Genomic DNA, 18268 nt, shown 5'->3' with positions numbered 1-18268 from the left:
TTCACACTAAGGTTCCCCAGCAAACATAGAACCTGAGGCCTCAGCACATCTTCCCAAGCATTACTATGAAGCACTTGGGAGTCCCCAGGGGTGTTTCTCACATGCTCAGTTATAAATTCATTATAACTACTGCTACTCCAGGTGACAAGTGAGCCGCTGGGTCTCTCCCATTTTTCTTTGGGCCCTGTATTTTCAGATCATGAGCTTAGGTGCAAAGGTAGCAAAGAATGGCTTTCTTCTTTGTGACACGTTAAGGAGTCTCAAAGGAGAGTTGTTTCAGCCTCATGTGCCCTAGAAAGTAGCTTCCAAACGTAGTCACTTAAGCCCTGTAGCAGCGGGTATGCTCTCAGGGGTGGGAGCCAGGGCAAAGGTGAGGATTCTGAACAGCCACGCCATCATGTTCAGAATCCCGCCTTCACTCCAACCAGGGTGTTTGTGCTGGTCCAGCTCATTCCTCTTCCCCTCAGGATGACCTGTCTTTGCAAGCTACCTCAGTAAATCAGGTAAACTGTGCATGGGCCATGCTACAAGGATATCAGATGCATCTGAAATGATCCAAACTCCAGAGCACCCATGGGTAATGCCCAGGTATAACTCCAGGCTATTGGTCGTCTCTTCCCGCTCTCCTCACCAACTCCACTGCCTACGTGGAGCTTTGTGTACACTGGAGGCTTAATGAATGGTTTTAAACATGTCATAAAAAAAAATAACCCTTTATGCCATGTGAGCAGATTTAAAGTTTACTTGAGGAAAGGAAGACAAACTTAGGATGAGAGTACCTGGCCCTCAGTTCAAAACTATATAAAAATCCTGACATTTGAAGAAAAAAATAAATACATGAAACAACCCCACCCCATGGGCTCTCAGCAGAGACGGATGTCGATGCTGCTAGGACCCTGAAGACTAGTCACACACACCTGTGTTCTCCAAAGAATCTGGGTCACAGGGAACGTTTGAAGGCCATGTGCCACACCCTTGGAATGAAGCAAGAGGAAGCTGAATCACTTTCCTTACGGTCAAATGCAGGCAGATTGCCTCAAGTTCTATTGACACATTTGTTGTTGTTTTTCTAAGGGCAATTTCTATTTCTTGTTTTTCTGGAGACCTTTTCTCAGTCCTTAAGGACTTAGCTCATGACATGGGCTTTGGTGGAGGTCGTGGGGCAGCCCCTGAGGTCTAAATCAGGGTTGGGTGTTCAGTCCTTCCTGCTTTCCCAGAATGATTCCTGATCACCTTGCTGTGACTGGCACAATTCACACAGCAGTGGGGTTTCCCATACAGCTTGGCAAGCACACAGGCTTGGAAGACACTTTGGAAATATTTCTAACAGCTACAGTTTTTCCTATGTTTCGAATGACAAACTTTTTAAATATATATATATTTTATTTATTTTTTACAGAGAGGAAGGGAGAGGGATAGAGAGCTAGAAATATCGATGAGAGAGAAACCAATCAGTGCCTCCTGCACACCTCCTACTGGGGATGTGCCTGCAACCAAGATGTGGGCCCTTGACTGGAATCGAACCCGGGACCCCTCAGTCCTCAGGCCAAAGCTCCACCCACTGAGCCAAACTGGTTTCAGCTGAATGACAAACTTTTAATGGACTTATCCTTGGGTGCACATCAGGCACAGTTGCTGCAGTGAATGGGCTGCACACAGCCACGGCTTTGTTTTGGCGTGTTGTTCTGTCTTTTCTTAGTCATCTTGGAAGAGAGAACCCGAGAACCCGAGAGAGGATCTGATATGGCATCTGGCCTGTCTCTCTTGTATGTTATTGGCACATTCTTTAACACACACACACACACACACACACACACACACACACACCATTTAGTTATCTTGTTTATGTAATGCAAACCTTTTCGGCTGGTTTGACTTTTCAAATTTGTAATACATGTTTGTTGCTGTTTTAATGAAACTCAGCCTGCAGGGGAATGTAGTATTTATTTATGGAGATAATTCATCCAATTGCTAAATAAATGAATGTTTTAAGCATTGGTATTGTATCAGTTCACTGGTAGTAAATAAGCTTCATTTCAGAAGAAATTACTAGAGCCCTCACTGATGTGGCTCAGTTGGTTGAGCGTTGTCCCATGCACTGGGAAGTCCCCAATTCGATTCCCAGTCAGAGCACATGCCTGGGGTGTGGGCTCAATCCCCAGTAGGAGGCAGCTGATCAACCTATAAACCAGGACGTCACCATTGGATTCCAGGTGAGGGCACATGCAGGCCACATCCCTAGTAGGGGGCATGCAGGAGGTGTAGCTGATCACTGATTCTCTTTCATCATTAATGTTTCTATCTCTCTCCCCCTCCTCTCTAAAATCAATAAAAAGCATATTTTTAAAAAGATTTTTTAAGGTAATTTGTCATATGCTGACCATCATTGTTTTTGCAAATTCTCATCAGTGCAGTGAGAGTCTCTGAAAAAGAAAGCACTGCGTTTATACATCACACAGATAAAGCAACGCCGAGATATCTCAGCGAAGTGCAACCAGGCTGTGGATGACTTTTACGCATCACTGATTTTACAGCATCTGCTCAGTTATGTAATCAGTAGAGCAATGCAACTTCCCTCTAGTGTTCACTGTCTATATTTTGTTACATAATTTATTTTCTTCAAATCAACATTAACTCGGTTATTTAGAAGACAAGCAGGGACTAAAATGGGAAACAAAGCATACCAGCATAAAAATAAATGAGGTGAACAAATGCCACAAATAAAAATTATTTAGGACTGCTACTGTAGCCTATAAAGATTTCTTTGCATTCTTCCCATCCTGGATTTGCCAGGCTTCAGGCTTAATCTTACCTAAGGCCTCTCTTTCTCTCTCTGACTTCCAAACTCAAGTCTTAGCTCTCACACTGGCAATGCAAAACACAGGACTACTCAAAAGGTGTTGAAAGTTTCAAAGCTATAGTTTTCATGAAACTTTTACTTCAGTTATAAAACTTTCCCTTCTCCCATCAGCTAACTCATTTCTATTGTTAGAAAATGATCAAGGTAAAAGCTTTTAAAATAATTTGTGATAGCCTGGCTGCCGTGACTCAGAGGTTGAGTGTCAACCTATAAACCAGGGCGTCACCATTGGAGTCCAGGTGAGGGCACATTTATCCAAGGCCCAATTATCCAAGTGATGTAACCTGCATGTATTAAAAAAAATAAACCACCAAAACCTGTAAAATTAATATACCCAATCAGATTCAATGTACAATGTATAATGCCTTTGCTTTTCAGTCACAAAAGCTAGTTGGACAGGCAAAATGCCATCCTGATTGCCTCTATTTTTTGGAAGCACAAATACCTTCAGATTATGGCATATGCAAGTGAGGCACATTTTTAAAGTAGTTTAAGATGAAAAAGAGCCCAACCTTCCATTAAATTACCTGCTTTGGCCTTTGGCAGATAGTTAACTCTCTGGGGCTTATTTTCCCCATCTGTAAAAACAGAGAGGTTGGAGGTGATAAAGATTCAGAGGAATATAGCTTACAGGAATCATATTATTGCTTTATGATTCTTAATTCATATATATTAGGGCACCATTTCAAAATATTGTTGAAGCCTTTCACCTCCTGATATATATGTAGTAGTGTTTATAAACTACCACATAAGAACAATTTTTTCTCCCCCGAAAAAAAGTCAAACTTTAACTTAGTCATCTACTCTTAAAGAAAGAGCCTGTTATATATTAAAAGATATATAAAAAACAACAACACAATAAACAACCAAATGAAATGTATAGACACGATATAGATCCTAATTCAAAGAAACAAACAAATGTAAAAAGCATTTTTTGGGAAAAAAAATTAAAAATCCAAATACTAGTTATTAGATGAAATGTTATGATGACCAAGATTCTTTAAAAATAATTCTGGTTCATAACTCCTGAACTAATAGCAGTGTCTTCTATTATTCATGAGTTCCTTTCCACTAGGACTGAGTCTTGGCATGGTTAGGAGATCCTATATAGCTTCCAGATACAGGGTGGTCACCAGAAAAACCAGCTTGGTGACTATAGGAAGGGACTTGCAGGCCCATCCACTGATTCCCAGAAAGCGGAGAGGGACTAGAGAGCTGAGTTCAAATAGCCAGTGACTTAATCAATCATGCCAACTCAATGAAATCTCATAAAAAACCCTAACAACCAGGCTCAAAGGCTTCCAAGATGGTGAATACACCAAGGTGCTGAGAAGGTGGCACACCCAGATCTGCACTCCTATACTTGCTTTATATATCTCTTCCATTTGACTGTTTCTAGTTGTACCCTTTATAATAAAACTAGAAGCCCAGTGCACAAAATTCTGCATGGGGGAGCAGGGGAGGAGGGGGTTTTCTCAGTCCAGCTGGCACCCTATCACAATCCAGGACCCCTCGGGGGATGTCCAACTGCTGGGATTGGGCCTAAACTGGAAGTCGGACATCCATTTTGCAATTCAGGACCACTGGCTCCTAACCACTAACCTGCCTGTCTACCTGACTGCCCTAACCATTCGCCTGCCTGCCTAATTGCCCCCAACCATTCTGCCTTCCTGATCGCCCCTAACCATTCTCCTGCCTGCCTGATCACCCCAAACAACTCTACATGCCTGCCTGATTGCCCCTAGCTGTCTTTGCCTCGGCCCCTGCCACTGCCCCATCGTCCAGAAGAATGTCTGGCTGTTAGGCCCAATTAGCATATTATGCTTTTATTATTATAGACTAGAGGCCAGGTGCATGAAATTTGTGCACGGGGTGGGGGGTTGTCCCTCAGCCCCGCCTGCACCCTCTCCAATCTGGGACCCCTTACAGGATGTTAAACTGCCCATTTAGACCCAATCACACCCACCAGGCTGTCAGATATCCCTCTCACAATCCAGGACTGCCTACTTTCCTCATTGCCCTTAACCGCTTCTACCTGCCAGCCTGATCACCCCCTAACCACTCCCATGCCAGCCTGATTGATGTCTAACTGCTCCCCTACAGGGTTGATCGCCTCCAACTGCCCTCCCTTGCAGGCCTGGTCCCTCTCAATTGCCCTCCCTTGCAGGCCTGGTGCCTCCCAACTGCCCTCCACTGCTGGCCATCTTTTGTCCACATAGGGCCAGGATCTTTGACCACATGGGGGCAGCCATCTTGTGTGTTTGAGTGATGGTCAATCTGCATATTACTCTTTTAATAGATAGGATAGAGGCCTGGTACATGGGTGAGGGCCAGCTGATTTGCCCTGAAGGGTGTCCTGGATCAGGGTGGGTATTCCCTTGGGGCAGTGTTTCCCAAACTTTTGACATATGTGTACCCCTTCTATAATTTTTGTAAGGCTGAGTACCCCTCGTACTCATGAGAATGTAGAATTAGGTGCAGCTAAGCAAGGTGCAGTGCACACCCCCACCAAACTCTTCCCATACCCACTGGGGGTACGTGTTCTACACTTTGGGAAACACTGCTTGGGGAATGGGGCAGCCTGGGTGAGGGGCCTTTGGTGGTTTGCAGGCCAACCACGTGCCCCCACCCCCCTCCGGGACCCAAATGGAGGCCCTGGTATCTGGAATTTATTTCCTTCTACAATTGAAACTTTGTAGCCTGGAGCAGAGCCAAGCCCCCTGCTCACTCCAGCTGCTGCCATTTCTGTTTGGTTTTATGTATATTCTATTGTATAATTGAAACTTTGTATCCTTGAGTGGAGGCCTAGGCCAGCTAGGGCAGGCAGAAAGCATGTCTTCCGTGCCAGGGAAACCCAAGCCTCTCAACTGTTCTCTATGGCTGCAGCCATCTTGGTTGGGATTAATTTGCATAATCACTCTGATTGGCTGGTGGGCGTGGCTCGAGCAGAGTGATGGTTAATTTGCATATTGCTTTTTTTATTAGGTAGAATTATTATTATAGATTATAATAGTAAGTATAGCACTTTCTTGAATAGTCCGTCATTCTAAAGATTTATCACTCCTGTCACCCAGCTGGTGTGGTTCAGTGGTTGAGTGTCAACCTATGAACCATGAACTAGGAGATTATGGTTCAATACCCAGTGAGGGCACATAAATGGGTTTCAGATTCAATCCCTGGTAGGGGGTGAGCAGGAGGCAACCAATCAATGATTCTCTCTCATCACTGATATTTCAATCTCTCTCTTCCTCTTTTCCTCTCTTCAATCAACTAAAACAAAAAAATCATCCCTGTGGAAGAGGGTGGGTAGTTGTGGAAATCCCTGAACCTGTATTCAGCTGGGTAGAAGTGCAGGTAGCGTGGGGATGGAAAATAAAGAAATAACAGGAATAAATGCAGAGAACAGTGAAGGTGGAATAGAGGGAAATAAGTACATGTATTTGCATTTGCTTACATTTAAGAAGGACTGGAAGGATAAGCAGGAAACTCATTAAATGTGGTTATCGATAGGAAACTATGAAGAACTGCACTGGACGGTGACTAGGGACCCAGCGAGAGTTTCTCAGTGTATGGCTTTTCATGTACTTTGTATGTGATTTTTAAAAATATATATTTTATTGATTTTTTACAGAGAGGAAGGGAGAGAGAGAGAGAGAGAGCCAGAAATGTCAATGAAAAGAGAAATATCGACCAGCTGCCTCTTGCACACCCCCTACCGGGAATGCGCCGCAGCCAAGGTACATGCCCTTGACCGGAATCGAACCCTGGACCTTTCAGTCCGCAGACCGTGAGCCAAACCGGTTTCGGCTGTGATTCTTTTTATGTAGTTTTAAAAACTATAATCTATAACAATAATCTATAATAATAAAAGCGTAATATGCTAATTGGCCTGGACAGCCAGACATCCTCAAATCTATGTGTTGGACTGAGCCATGTGAAATAAATATTTGCTAATCAAATATATTGTAAAAACCTCTTTGTGTAATCTTTTTAAAATATATATTTTTAAATATATTTTATTGATTTTTTACAGAGAGGGAGAGGGTTAGAGTTAGAAACATCGATGAGAGAATCATCGATCAGCTGCCTCTTGCACACCCCCATCGGGGATGTGCCCGCAACCAATACATGCCCTTGACCAGAATCAAACCTTGGACTTTTCAGTCCACAGACCGACGCTCTATCCACTGAGCCAAACCGGTTTTGGCTCTTTGTGCAATCTTGTTAGTAAAAGAAGTGGTAACTTGAAGAAACGCTGACAAAGTCATGTGAAGTCTCAGAGTTGAAAAGTGCTGTATCTAACTTTGTTCTCTTTCTTAACCTATACTTTAAACTTCCGAATGCGCTCGCAGCTGCATTAGCGGGAGCGGGAGGAGGAGGAAGGAGGCAGAAGCTGGGCGGTGCCTAGCTCCGGGGCTGCGGTCGGTGGGGCTCGGTGCCACCGCCAGCTTCGCCCGGTTCCGGGTGCGGCTGGGAGGCCTCTCCTCCGTCCCCAGGCCGGTGCGACCCAGCGCAGGCGGGCTCGGCTGCAGCTCGATCCACCGACCGCACAACGAACCTCCTACTCTCCGACTCCGGGCAGCCGGCTGTGGTTCCCGCCGGAGCCGTCAAAGACCTCACGCGAGAGTAGGAAATCTCGCTCGACTGCCGCGGGAGTGTCCGGAAGGCGAGAAAGCGGAACCGGCCCCAGGTTCCGCGCTTGCGCAGAAACCGAGACCGCCCTCTTCCGGCTCAAAGCGGGATATCTGCGGGGGGAGGAGGGTAGGCGGCAAGTGGGGTTGCCCAGGGACTGTGGGGAGAGCAGAATCGTGGGTCCTAGGTTCTAGAGGAGCGGTTCGCGGAGCTGGGCTGGAGGTGAGGAGGAAGAGAGGCAACCGCTGATGGGCACGGGCCGGAGGCCGCCCATGGGAGACATCCCAGAGTTCGTTGCGGGGGAGACACATCTAGGTTTTCCTCCAAGGATGCCTTGATGTCTGCCAGGGGGAGGGCAGCAATACAAGATCTGGGGAGAGACATTCCAGGGTCAGCTGGAAGGGTCAGGCTGAAGCTCCTAAAAGGCATTGTTGGCTCCCCAGAGGATTGGAGGGACCAGTCCCGGATCTCCGTGGTCGGCAAACTCATTAGTCAACAGATCCAAATAGCAACAGTACAACGATTGAAATTTCTTTTGAGAGACAAATTTTTTAAACTTAGACTTCTTCTAACGCCACTTCTTCTTTAAACTTCTTCTAATACCACTTCTTGCCCAGGCCGTGGTATTTTGTGGAAGAGCCACACTCAAGGGGCCAAAGAGCCGCATGTGGCTCGAGAGCCGCAGTTTGCTGACCAAGGTCCTAGGGAGAGGGCTACTTTCTAATCTATTAAAGCTTTTACCTGGAAGCTCCCACTCAGCAGCCTGTGTACTGATGTGTGCGCGATGACAATGTGGGAAATAAAGGGGAGAACAAGGATGGAAATAATTTTCAGTGATTGGTTAGGTGGAAGGTTTGCAGTGCCTTCCGGGGGGAATCAATCCTTATGCATACTTAAAAAAAAAAAATAGAATATTTTAGATTGACACAGGTAGAAATAAAACTATACTACATGTGTACTTGCCGTTCAACTGGAGAAATCAATTATGTAAGTAATGGAAGTCCTTTGCTCCAACAATCACATTCTGGCCCCTTTTGTCCAAAATGACCCACTTTCCCAAGCAAATTTATGTTTTAATTTTTAATTACATATGCAGCATTGTTTTGCATATGTTTAGCAGTCAGTGATGTTTATATCCTTTTACAGCTTTCTTTTACTTAATGCTTTTTAAGATTTGTCAGTGTTATGTAACTTTCCTTCATTCATTGCAACAGCTGGACACAGGTATTCCCTTATATGAATAAATCATATTTGTTTTCTTGCTTTGTATCCCCAGTACCTGACACATTGTAAGTGTATAACTGTTGGTTGAATAGATGAATGCTGTAGCATTTGAGCTAAATCCTAAACAATTAATAGGATTCCAAATAACTTAAGGAAGAAAAGCATTTCAGGCAAAGGGAATTAATCTGAACAAAAGCAAAAATGTGAAAGTGCATGAGGTATTTCTAGAATGTCCATAGTCTTAGAACTTAAAATGTAGAATTGTGTGGATATATGTGATGAAAGAGAAATTTAGAAAGATAGGATGAAGTTTAGATTTAAAGAATATCTGAAATTAAACTAGCTCAGAACCATTTTTGAATTATGAGGAAACTAATCAAAGCTGTATTTTTGGAAAATAATATTCATAGCATCATGAAGATATGCATAAGAGGTAAAAATTGGTGGCAGTTAATTAGACCTCATAACAATAATGATCATTACATTAAACATGTAAGTCAATCATGCAGACTCACTTAAATTATGAAATTATTTCCTAGTTCATGGCATCCCTTTCCTAGACAAATGTCATACCTTCTGTGAAACTTGCAACATTTTCCCCTGCCTCCCATTTAGCTGATACCTTACATCCTAATCCAGAAAAGGACTTTGTCATGCTTTCATCCCCACATCTACAAAGTCTATACTCTAACACACTACCTGTGCTATTACTGTAAGTAAGTTGTCTGAGGAGAGAAAGCCCTTTAAGAATACTTTTTAATACCGTGTTTCCCCGAAAATAAGACATCCTCTGAAAATAAGGCCTACTTACAGGTTTTCTTCTGAGTGAAATATAAGGCATCCCCTGAAAATAAGGTCCCTCTAGGCTAAACATGAGAGATTTGGTCCACTGATTCTGAAAGAAATGGAGTCACAAGAAATTCACCAGGAAATTCAGGAATTGGATTGTTATGATGATGTTCCAGAAGATGATGACATGATTGTCATTGAATAAATGAGTAAATTCTTGATACTGTAGGATTCACAGTTTGTCTGGTTTGTGTTGACAACTACCGAACTACCGTACCGTATACAGGTAGTAAATTTCCTTTATTTTCATTTAACAATAAATGTGTACTGTATTCTTCATGGAAAAATAAGACATCCCCTGAAAATAAGATCTAGCACATCTTTGGGAGCAAAAATTAATATAAGACACTATCTTATTTTCGGGGAAACAGAGTACTCCATTCTGAAGCACAGCCAATTATAAACTTATATTACTGGATTGAGATGGGAACAGTAAAATATAAAAGAACAGAATGATTAGAAGACAATTAAAGAACCCAAACCTATAGTAATATATTGATACATGAGATGTTAATTTTTTTATGTGAGTTTCTTATTTCAGGTAGATTAGGTATTGAGCTTTATGTGCTAAGTCTAAATATAATTGATATTTATGTTTTTTAAGACCATTGTTTCTACTATGTAACATTATAGTTTATTTTGAAATAGACATGTTTAATGATCCTATATTAAATAATATATTAGTCTTTGTCTTACATATTACCAAATTGTATGTTTAGCAACATAATTTTCACTGACTGATAAAAATAGAATGCACATTGTATGACTTAGTACAGGTGTTATTTATTCTCTCATCCTTTCAAATGTATTTATTGAGTATCTACCATATAATAAACATTACTGTAGGTAGATAAAAAGATTCATTAGTGGAAAATCACTAGCCTGAAACCATATCACCTGATTGTATTAATGCGTTTGGTCACCTTAATTAGAATTATTTCCTAAAGGATGCCTAAGCTAGCTGCACAGCATCATTGCCCTGAAGTAGAGTTATATGCACACATCTTAAACCTTAGTGCACTACACTCAATTTATGTGTATGAAGTGATGTATAATGCAGCTGGCCTATAATGCAAATATGGATTATATGCAAATACCATGCCATTTCCTGCTGTGGCCTATAATGCAAATATGGGTTATATGCAAATACCATGCCATTTTATTTAAGAGACTTGAGCATCCATAGATTTTGGTGGCTCTGGGGGACCAAGAACCAATCCCACATGAATACTGCAGGACAACTTTATGTGGTGAGTGAGTTCAACTTCATCATGGCTTGCTGTATTCAGCTTTTTCAGTAAACTTTGCAATTCCTGATGCCAACTTGCAGGTTTTACTGACATTTTTCTTTTTAAATATGTTTTCTTTTTTTTCCTTTTTTAAAAATATATTTTATTGATTTTTACAGAGAGGAAGGAAGAGGGATAGAAAGCTAGAAACGTTGATGAGAGAGAAACATCCACCAGCTGCCTCTTGCACACCCCCTACTGGGGCTGTGCCCCACAGCTAAGGTACATGCCCTTGACTGGAATTGAACCTGGGACCCTTTAGTCTGCAGGCTGACGCTCTATCCACTGAGCCAAACTGGTTTCGGCTTAAATATGTTTTCATTGATTTCAGTTAGAGGAAGGGAAAGGGAAAGAAAGCAGCATCAATGATGGGAGAGAATCATTGATCAGCTGCCTCCTGCATGTTCCCCACTGGGGATCAAGCCTGCAACCCAGGCATGTGCCACAGCCAGGAATTGAACCTCGGCTTCCTGGTTCATAGGTCGATGCTCAACCATTGAGCCATACCAGCCAGGCTTACATAATTTTTCTATTTACTAATCTGTGCTGAGGAGGTTTGCCCTCCAGAAGTAGGCTTAAGCCTATATAACAGAGTGATGAAGAGAACTATAGGCTTTTTGCTTTGGCACCCACAACCTTGGATTTTGTAAAGGTCCCCAGAGCTGACAATAATATTGTACTGTGTTGTAATACTCTAATGTCCTGTCTCTGTTCTTATTCCTAGATCAAGGATGCATTCGAAGAAAGTACTAAAAAATATATCACCAGCTCCAACCTGACAGTTGACCTTACCATGGAAAACCTCATTGGAGCCTCACTAAATTGACCATAACTGGCACTCTAAAAAGTCTCTCCCATCAGAAAGTATCAGGAATGACTACCTTAACATATAGATCTACCACTTTAAGCAAGTTCCTGTACCAGTCAGCGTGGGCAGGAGGTCCACTCCTGTGCTGTGTAAATCAGACTTCCATGTGCACTTGCCCAGATTCAAAGCCAGGTGGCACTGCCGCCCTGTGTGGGCATGGGGTTTGGTTGCCCGATTGCGTTATGGGGAACAGATTCCCAGGGCCTGAGTACAAATTCCCCTAGCAGAGTTGCAGCCCTGTGTGAAGGGCGGGTCTACCGGTTCCTATGGTGCTGCATGGAGCCTGTGGTGAGGGGGTGGGCTCTGTGACTCAGAAATCTGCGCCAGGGATGACTGAATTCTTGGTGTCTGTTCTTCTGCAGCTAATGGCTGTAGGGTCTCAGTTTGCGTCTGAGACCAGATTGTGTGGTGCTGAGGCCAGGATCCTAGTCTCAAGCAGTTCTGTTTTTCAAGATGGTGTGGTTGCTGTGCCCAAGCTGGCTGCCCTCAGAGTGTGGATGGTGGCAGCAGGGTTTTGCCATCTAAGACTGCCCAGTTTGGCAGCCGCTTGGAAGACCTGCAGGATCTAACTGTCCCTAGCTCATACACACACACACACACACACACACACACACACACCCCACACAAGTCCATACACTCCTCTATCGCTCCCTTACACTCTCACACTCTCTCCCTCCTTACCTTCTTGCCAGTCTCCATCTTAATCCTTGGTATGTACAATTTTTTATGAGAAATCAGCTGATACATTAAAAACTATTTCTAGCCGAAACCGGTTTGGCTCAGTGGTAGAACGTTGGTCTGCAGACTGAAAGGTCCCAGGTTCGATTCAGGTCAAGGACATGTACGTTGGTTGTGGCCAAATCCCCGGTAGGGGGTATGCAAGAGGCAGCTGGTCAATGTTTCTCTCTCATCGATGTTTCTAGCTTGCTCTCTCTCCCTTCCTCTCTGTAAAAAATCAATAAAATATGTTAAAAAACAAACAAACAAAAAACTATTTCTAGTGATGACACAACATTTCTTTGAATTTGTGCTGTTGCAGAACATTTAGAAACATGCTTATGTCTCGGATGCACTCTGGTGTAGATTTTGCAGGCCAGCTTGGTTAGAGCACTGATGTTGGGAGTTGCATAACAGTTTATGTCAGATATGAGTGGCAAGGTAATTCCTGGAGGATTTTTTGTGTGGATTATATGTTACCTCAGACCTAAGTGGATTAGACATTTTTACAGAATTAGAAATGTGCATTGTTGGTCAATATAAATGAAACTGGAAAAACTGCAGAGGAATTACAAGTGATGAACAGCAAACACAACTAGAAAACAGCAGAATCATTAAAAAAATTGCTAAAAGTTACTAATAATGGTGCTGTGTGGAATCATTGTTTTATACATTGTGAAGCTTTGGCATCCAGAGAAATTCCACAGAATCTCATGGAAGTATTGAAAGTTCAGTGAAAGTTGTTAATTTTATTAAAGGAAGCTCACTAAATAGTCAACTTCTTGAAACATTTTGATCAGAGATTGGAACTAATCATACCCACTTACTGTATTACACCACAGTTCGGAGGTTGTCTCAAGAGAAAACACAAAGCAGGATTTACAAACTCAGGAATGAGATTCACATTATTCTCATTGAAAAAAAAAATCTTTCTTGGCAAGTATTTTGAAGATGCCATTTTGGTAATGACATTGGCATATTTACTTGATATTCTTGGCATTCTTATGAACTAAGCTTAAAACTACAGCTGAAAAACGTGATGTATTCCAACATGTTGAACGTACCCAAGGATTCCAAAAGACATTATTGTTACAGCAAGCAAGGCTTAAAAGCAACTGGCCTAGTTACTACATGTTTCCAAGATTTTTGCAACATATTGAAGAGAATATTATTAATGAAACCAATTTGAAAGAAAAAGAAATATTGTTACATGTCGCCTCTTTATCTCAAACTTTTAGTCATTTGTTTCCAGAAGAGAAACTTGAAACATGAAGAGGAAACTGTTGGGTAAAAGATCCACTTGCTTTTTGAAACCCAGAATCTATAGTTGAGTTAAACTTATTGCCTGAAGAAGAGAGGGAATTAATGCAGCTCAGTTCCTCATATACATTGAAGAATGATTATGAAACATTATGTTTATCAGTATTTTGGAGGATTAAAATAAAGGAAGACTTTCCTTTTCTCAGTAGAAAGAGTACCCTACTATCATTACCATTCACAACAACTAGTTTATATGAACTAGGGTTTTTTGTCTTAACCCAATTAAAAATGAAGAAAAGAAATGGATTGAATGGTGCAGCAGATACTCGAGTAGCATTGTTCTCCTATGTTCCAAACTGGAATGATTAAGCAAGCACACCCATCACATTAAGCTAATCTCACCTGGTTGTTGGTAAAACACGCTGTTCTAAGACCTCTTCATCCTCTAAGAATTACAACCAACAAAAGAGATAAAGTTTTCAATAAGGAAGTTCAGGAATTACTAAAAGCTCTTAATGTTCAAGAGAACAAAATCCAAATTAGTATTGTCTTAAAGCGATTAGAATACGACCCTAACTTTTCTGTCAAGTCTCAATCTGCACCCTAATTACTAGTCAAAATGTTTTTTACCTTTTTCAGGAGTTGCCCCACACTTTCCATTCTACCTTTGCTCAGAATTGATTTCATCTGCAACTCTTTCCCCCAACTCTATATGTCAGCATTCTATTTCTTCTAGAACTTCATATAAGGGGAATAATAAAGACTATTTTCTGTCAAGCTTCTTTCAGTCAGTACATACACTGAGTGGCCAGACTGTTATGATCTCTGAACACATAATAATCTGGCCACTCGGTGTGTGTGTGTGTGTGTGTGTGTGTGTGTGTGTGTGTGTGTCTGTGTATAAAATATCACAGCGCATTAATTCATGCATGGGTGGGGTCTGGCCAGCCTGGCCAAGGGGAGGGGACATGGGTGGTTGGCTGGCCTGCATGGTGGTTGAAGTCCTGGTCGAGGGGACAATTTGCATATCCTTTTATTATATAGGATATACACTGAGTGGCCAAATTGTTGTATGTTCAGAGATCATAATAATCTGGCACTCAGTGTATTTTCCTCATTGTATAAGCAGTTTGTTCTTTGTATTGCTGAGTAGTATTGCACTATATATATAAAAATTTATTATCTTATGGACATTTGCATTGTTTCATTTAGGGGCTATTATGAGTTAAGTTGCTATAAATATTTCATGTATAAATCTTTGGGTAGACAGTTTCATTTTTTTCTTTGGTAAACACCTCGAAGTGGAATATCTTCTTAGGTAAAGTATCTTTTCAACTATTTTGCCCATTTAAAAATTTGGGTTGATTTTCATCTTGTTTTTGAGTTGTTGAGTTTTTTCTATTTTTTTGGATACAAGCTTTAAATCAATAATCTGCACTTACATTATTATGACTTGTAAATATCACTCATGGCTGAGTTTATAGAAAGTTTCCTTTCTCAAACTTCTTTCTTCCTTTAGAGAAAATAATTCTCCCTCCCCCTCCCCCCCTCTTTTTAGAGCTGTCAGATCAATGGAAATACCCCCAAATTCATCTCTGAGATTTAATGCTCTTAAAGATAAGAAGAAATCCTAAAAAGTTCCTGAGGTAGGGGAGAGGTCAAATAAGCAGGATTAGGAAAATGGCTGCAGATTTTTTTTAACAGTAACACAGACAGCAGAAAACAATGGAGCACTACCTTCCAAATTACCTGAGAAAATGATTTCCAACTTAAAATTCTCCCCAACCAAACTCTTAATCATGTATGAGGGTAGAATAATAGAAGTTTGCATTATTATGCAAAAGTCTCAGAAAGATTAACCCCTTTGGCATCTCAAAGAGGTATTGCAAAGAATACGCCATAAAACAAGAAATAGGATCTAGGAAATAGGGAATCAACTCAGGAGTGATGGGGAGGAGGATACCAGGATGACAACTATGCAAGTTGAGAGAGGAACCAGCTCAGATTTTGATAGTAAACTGGACAGCTCTAGCAAGATAGATAGATAGATACATACATACATACATACATACTACCTGAAACATTGACTGATGCTTTTGAATGCACTGAAAGGTTTACATGTCTTATAGAGAATCTGACTATAATCATTACAAAGAACACCAAGGCAAACAAATACTAGTAAGCCAGGGATAAGGGAAGGGAGATAATTACTACCTTTAGGATAAGCATGAAGTTTATAAGAAATAAAATCATAGAATAACATAAGCTCAGCCATGAATAATATACATAAGGTAATAATTGTGTGAATGCTGACTACTGATTTAAAGCTTGTAATATGGGGACATCTATAATAGTGTCAACAAAAATAAATAATACAGAAAGCAAGAGATTCAAATAAAATGTTAATAGAACCTTCAGACCTATCCTGCAGCCACCTCCTATGCTAATCAAATAACTATGTAGTGATGCAACTGTGTTGAAAGGATGAAGGGTACAGAAGGATGCTTTTTGAGAATGTGCGAGGTTAACGGTAAAATTTCCTTTTCCATACTAGAATAGCATCAAAGGTGGAAACATCAAGAAACAGTGTAGGGGCAGGCTATTTAGAAATGTGTGAGTATGCCCAGCTGGTGTTCTCAGTGGTTGACCATTGACCCAGGAATCAGGATGTCACAGTTCAATTCCCAGTCAGGGCACATGCCCAGGTTTTGGCTGGATCCCTAGTATGGGGCGTGCAGGATGTAGCCAAACAATGATTCTCTCTCATCACTGATGTTTCTCTCTCTCTCTCTCTTTCTCTCTCTCTCTCTCTCTCTCTCTCTCTCTCTCTCTCTCTCTCTCTCTCTATCACTCTCTCTCTCTCTCTCTCTCTTCCTCTCTGAAAAGAAAAAGAACAACGTGGAAATAAATACCAGAACAAAACTGTTGAAATAATTAAAAATGCGTATTCCTGGAATGTGGACTTGAGGCTGGACAGAATGTGGGGATACATCAAACAGACTGACAGCTGTCAGAGGGGAGGCAGGTACTGGATGAAAGACGATGAAGGGATTACCCAAGGGGCATATATGCATAACCCATAGACACAGACGGCAGTGTGGATGGCATGAGGGAAGAGGGGAGGGCAGGGGCTGGGTAGAAGAGGGCAAAGGAGGGGGTAATGGGGGCATCTATAATTGTGTCAACACTAAACATAAGAAAACCAAGAACAAGAGGTTCAAATAAAATGTTGTGGAACCCTCTAGTCCTACCCCGCAGCCACCTCCTGTGTTAATCAAATGCCTGCCAGGCAGTCGGAGTTCATAGCTATCACGGCTGGGAAAATTGGGAGGTTGGCCCTCCACGTGGGATTCTGTGAATCCCGGCATCCTAGCTCTCTGCACTGATTGTCTCTAGGACTGCGTGCTCATCAGCCAGGGGAGGGAGATGGTGACCTCAGCAATTCCTCAACTTCCCTGGGTTTCTTCATCTGGCTCAGAGGATGTTGTGAAAAATAATGAAAACTATGCAGAGTTCTGGGCACCTGGAATAGCTCAATAACATTAGTTCGGGTAATTGTTACTTCCTGAAAACAACCCACTCCTCACTGACAGGTGGGAAAGAGGGTGTCTGTCAGAGTGGGCATCATTCTGGGCCAGGAAAGTCTTCCCTCTGCTGACTGCACCCTCCTCTCCTGTTCTCCAACCTCTCTGCTTCGTGGCTCCTTCCTCCTTGGCTCAGGCCAAGATTCCACAAGAGCAATGTCCTTTCCCGTGCCCTTTCCCGGGGGAAGTCCCAGCTCAGCCCTGGAACTGACACAGGAGGTGGGAGCTCGGTGTTATGCTGAGGAGCTAGCAGGTGTGTCTTGGATTCATAGGTTGCAGATTCTGACCTGCTGAAGGAGGAGGCACTACCTACTCAGGTGATCAGCGTGACCCAGGGGCAGATCTCTGCATATCTGTGCCATTTCCTACACCCACACGAACAGGAAGGATTTTGCTTACAGATGCTCATGTGGGGGTGATATGAGTCTCTGGGTGCAATGCCTGGGGAAGGAGTCCTCTCCCTGCCAACCGCCAGCTGGAAGTGGAGGACAGGGTAGCAAACACCTGTTCTATGCCTGGAGCGGAGATCACTAACTTTCCCCGGGCTTCACTCTTGGTGGTTCTGTTTAAAGAGTGTCCCAGGAAAGCAAAAGTAAAGCAGGAACTTATGGCGGTAATCCTAAACTCAAATATATATATATATATATATATATATATATATATATATATATATATATATATATATATTTCCATATATATGATTTTTTTACAGAGAGGAAGGGAGAGGGATAGAGAGTTAGAAACAATGGTGAGAGAGAAACACTGATCAGCTGCCTCCTGCACACCCACCACTGAGGATGTGCTGGCAACCAAGGTACATGCCCTTGACCTGAATTGAACCTGGGGCCTCTCAGTCTGCAGGCCGACGCTCTATCCACTGAGCAAAACTCAAAACTCAAATCTTTAGCTACAGGTCCAGACTCTTGGTGTGAATAGGGTGACAACTGTGACATGACTAGGCAGCAACTCTGAAAAACACACCACG

The 18268-nt window shown here is 42.2% G+C and overlaps 1 protein-coding gene across 1 annotated transcript; it reads left to right on the top strand.

Moving 5' to 3' along the window:
• The first annotated feature begins 4166 nt into the window (after positions 1-4166).
• Positions 4167-11708, top strand: LOC123651268. Its single transcript, XM_045572009.1, has 3 exons — positions 4167-4183; positions 7213-7714; positions 11579-11708. Exons 1-3 carry the CDS (start codon positions 4167-4169, stop codon positions 11678-11680), a joined length of 621 nt encoding a protein of 206 aa, XP_045427965.1. The 3' UTR covers positions 11681-11708.
• The last annotated feature ends 6560 nt before the right edge of the window (positions 11709-18268 follow it).

This window comes from Pipistrellus kuhlii, unplaced genomic scaffold (genome assembly GCF_014108245.1).
Source record: "Pipistrellus kuhlii isolate mPipKuh1 unplaced genomic scaffold, mPipKuh1.p scaffold_m20_p_1, whole genome shotgun sequence".
Taxonomy (NCBI): domain Eukaryota; kingdom Metazoa; phylum Chordata; class Mammalia; order Chiroptera; family Vespertilionidae; genus Pipistrellus; species Pipistrellus kuhlii.
The sequence above is the reverse complement of the archived record's forward strand: the minus strand, read 5'-3'. Positions and strand labels throughout refer to the sequence as shown.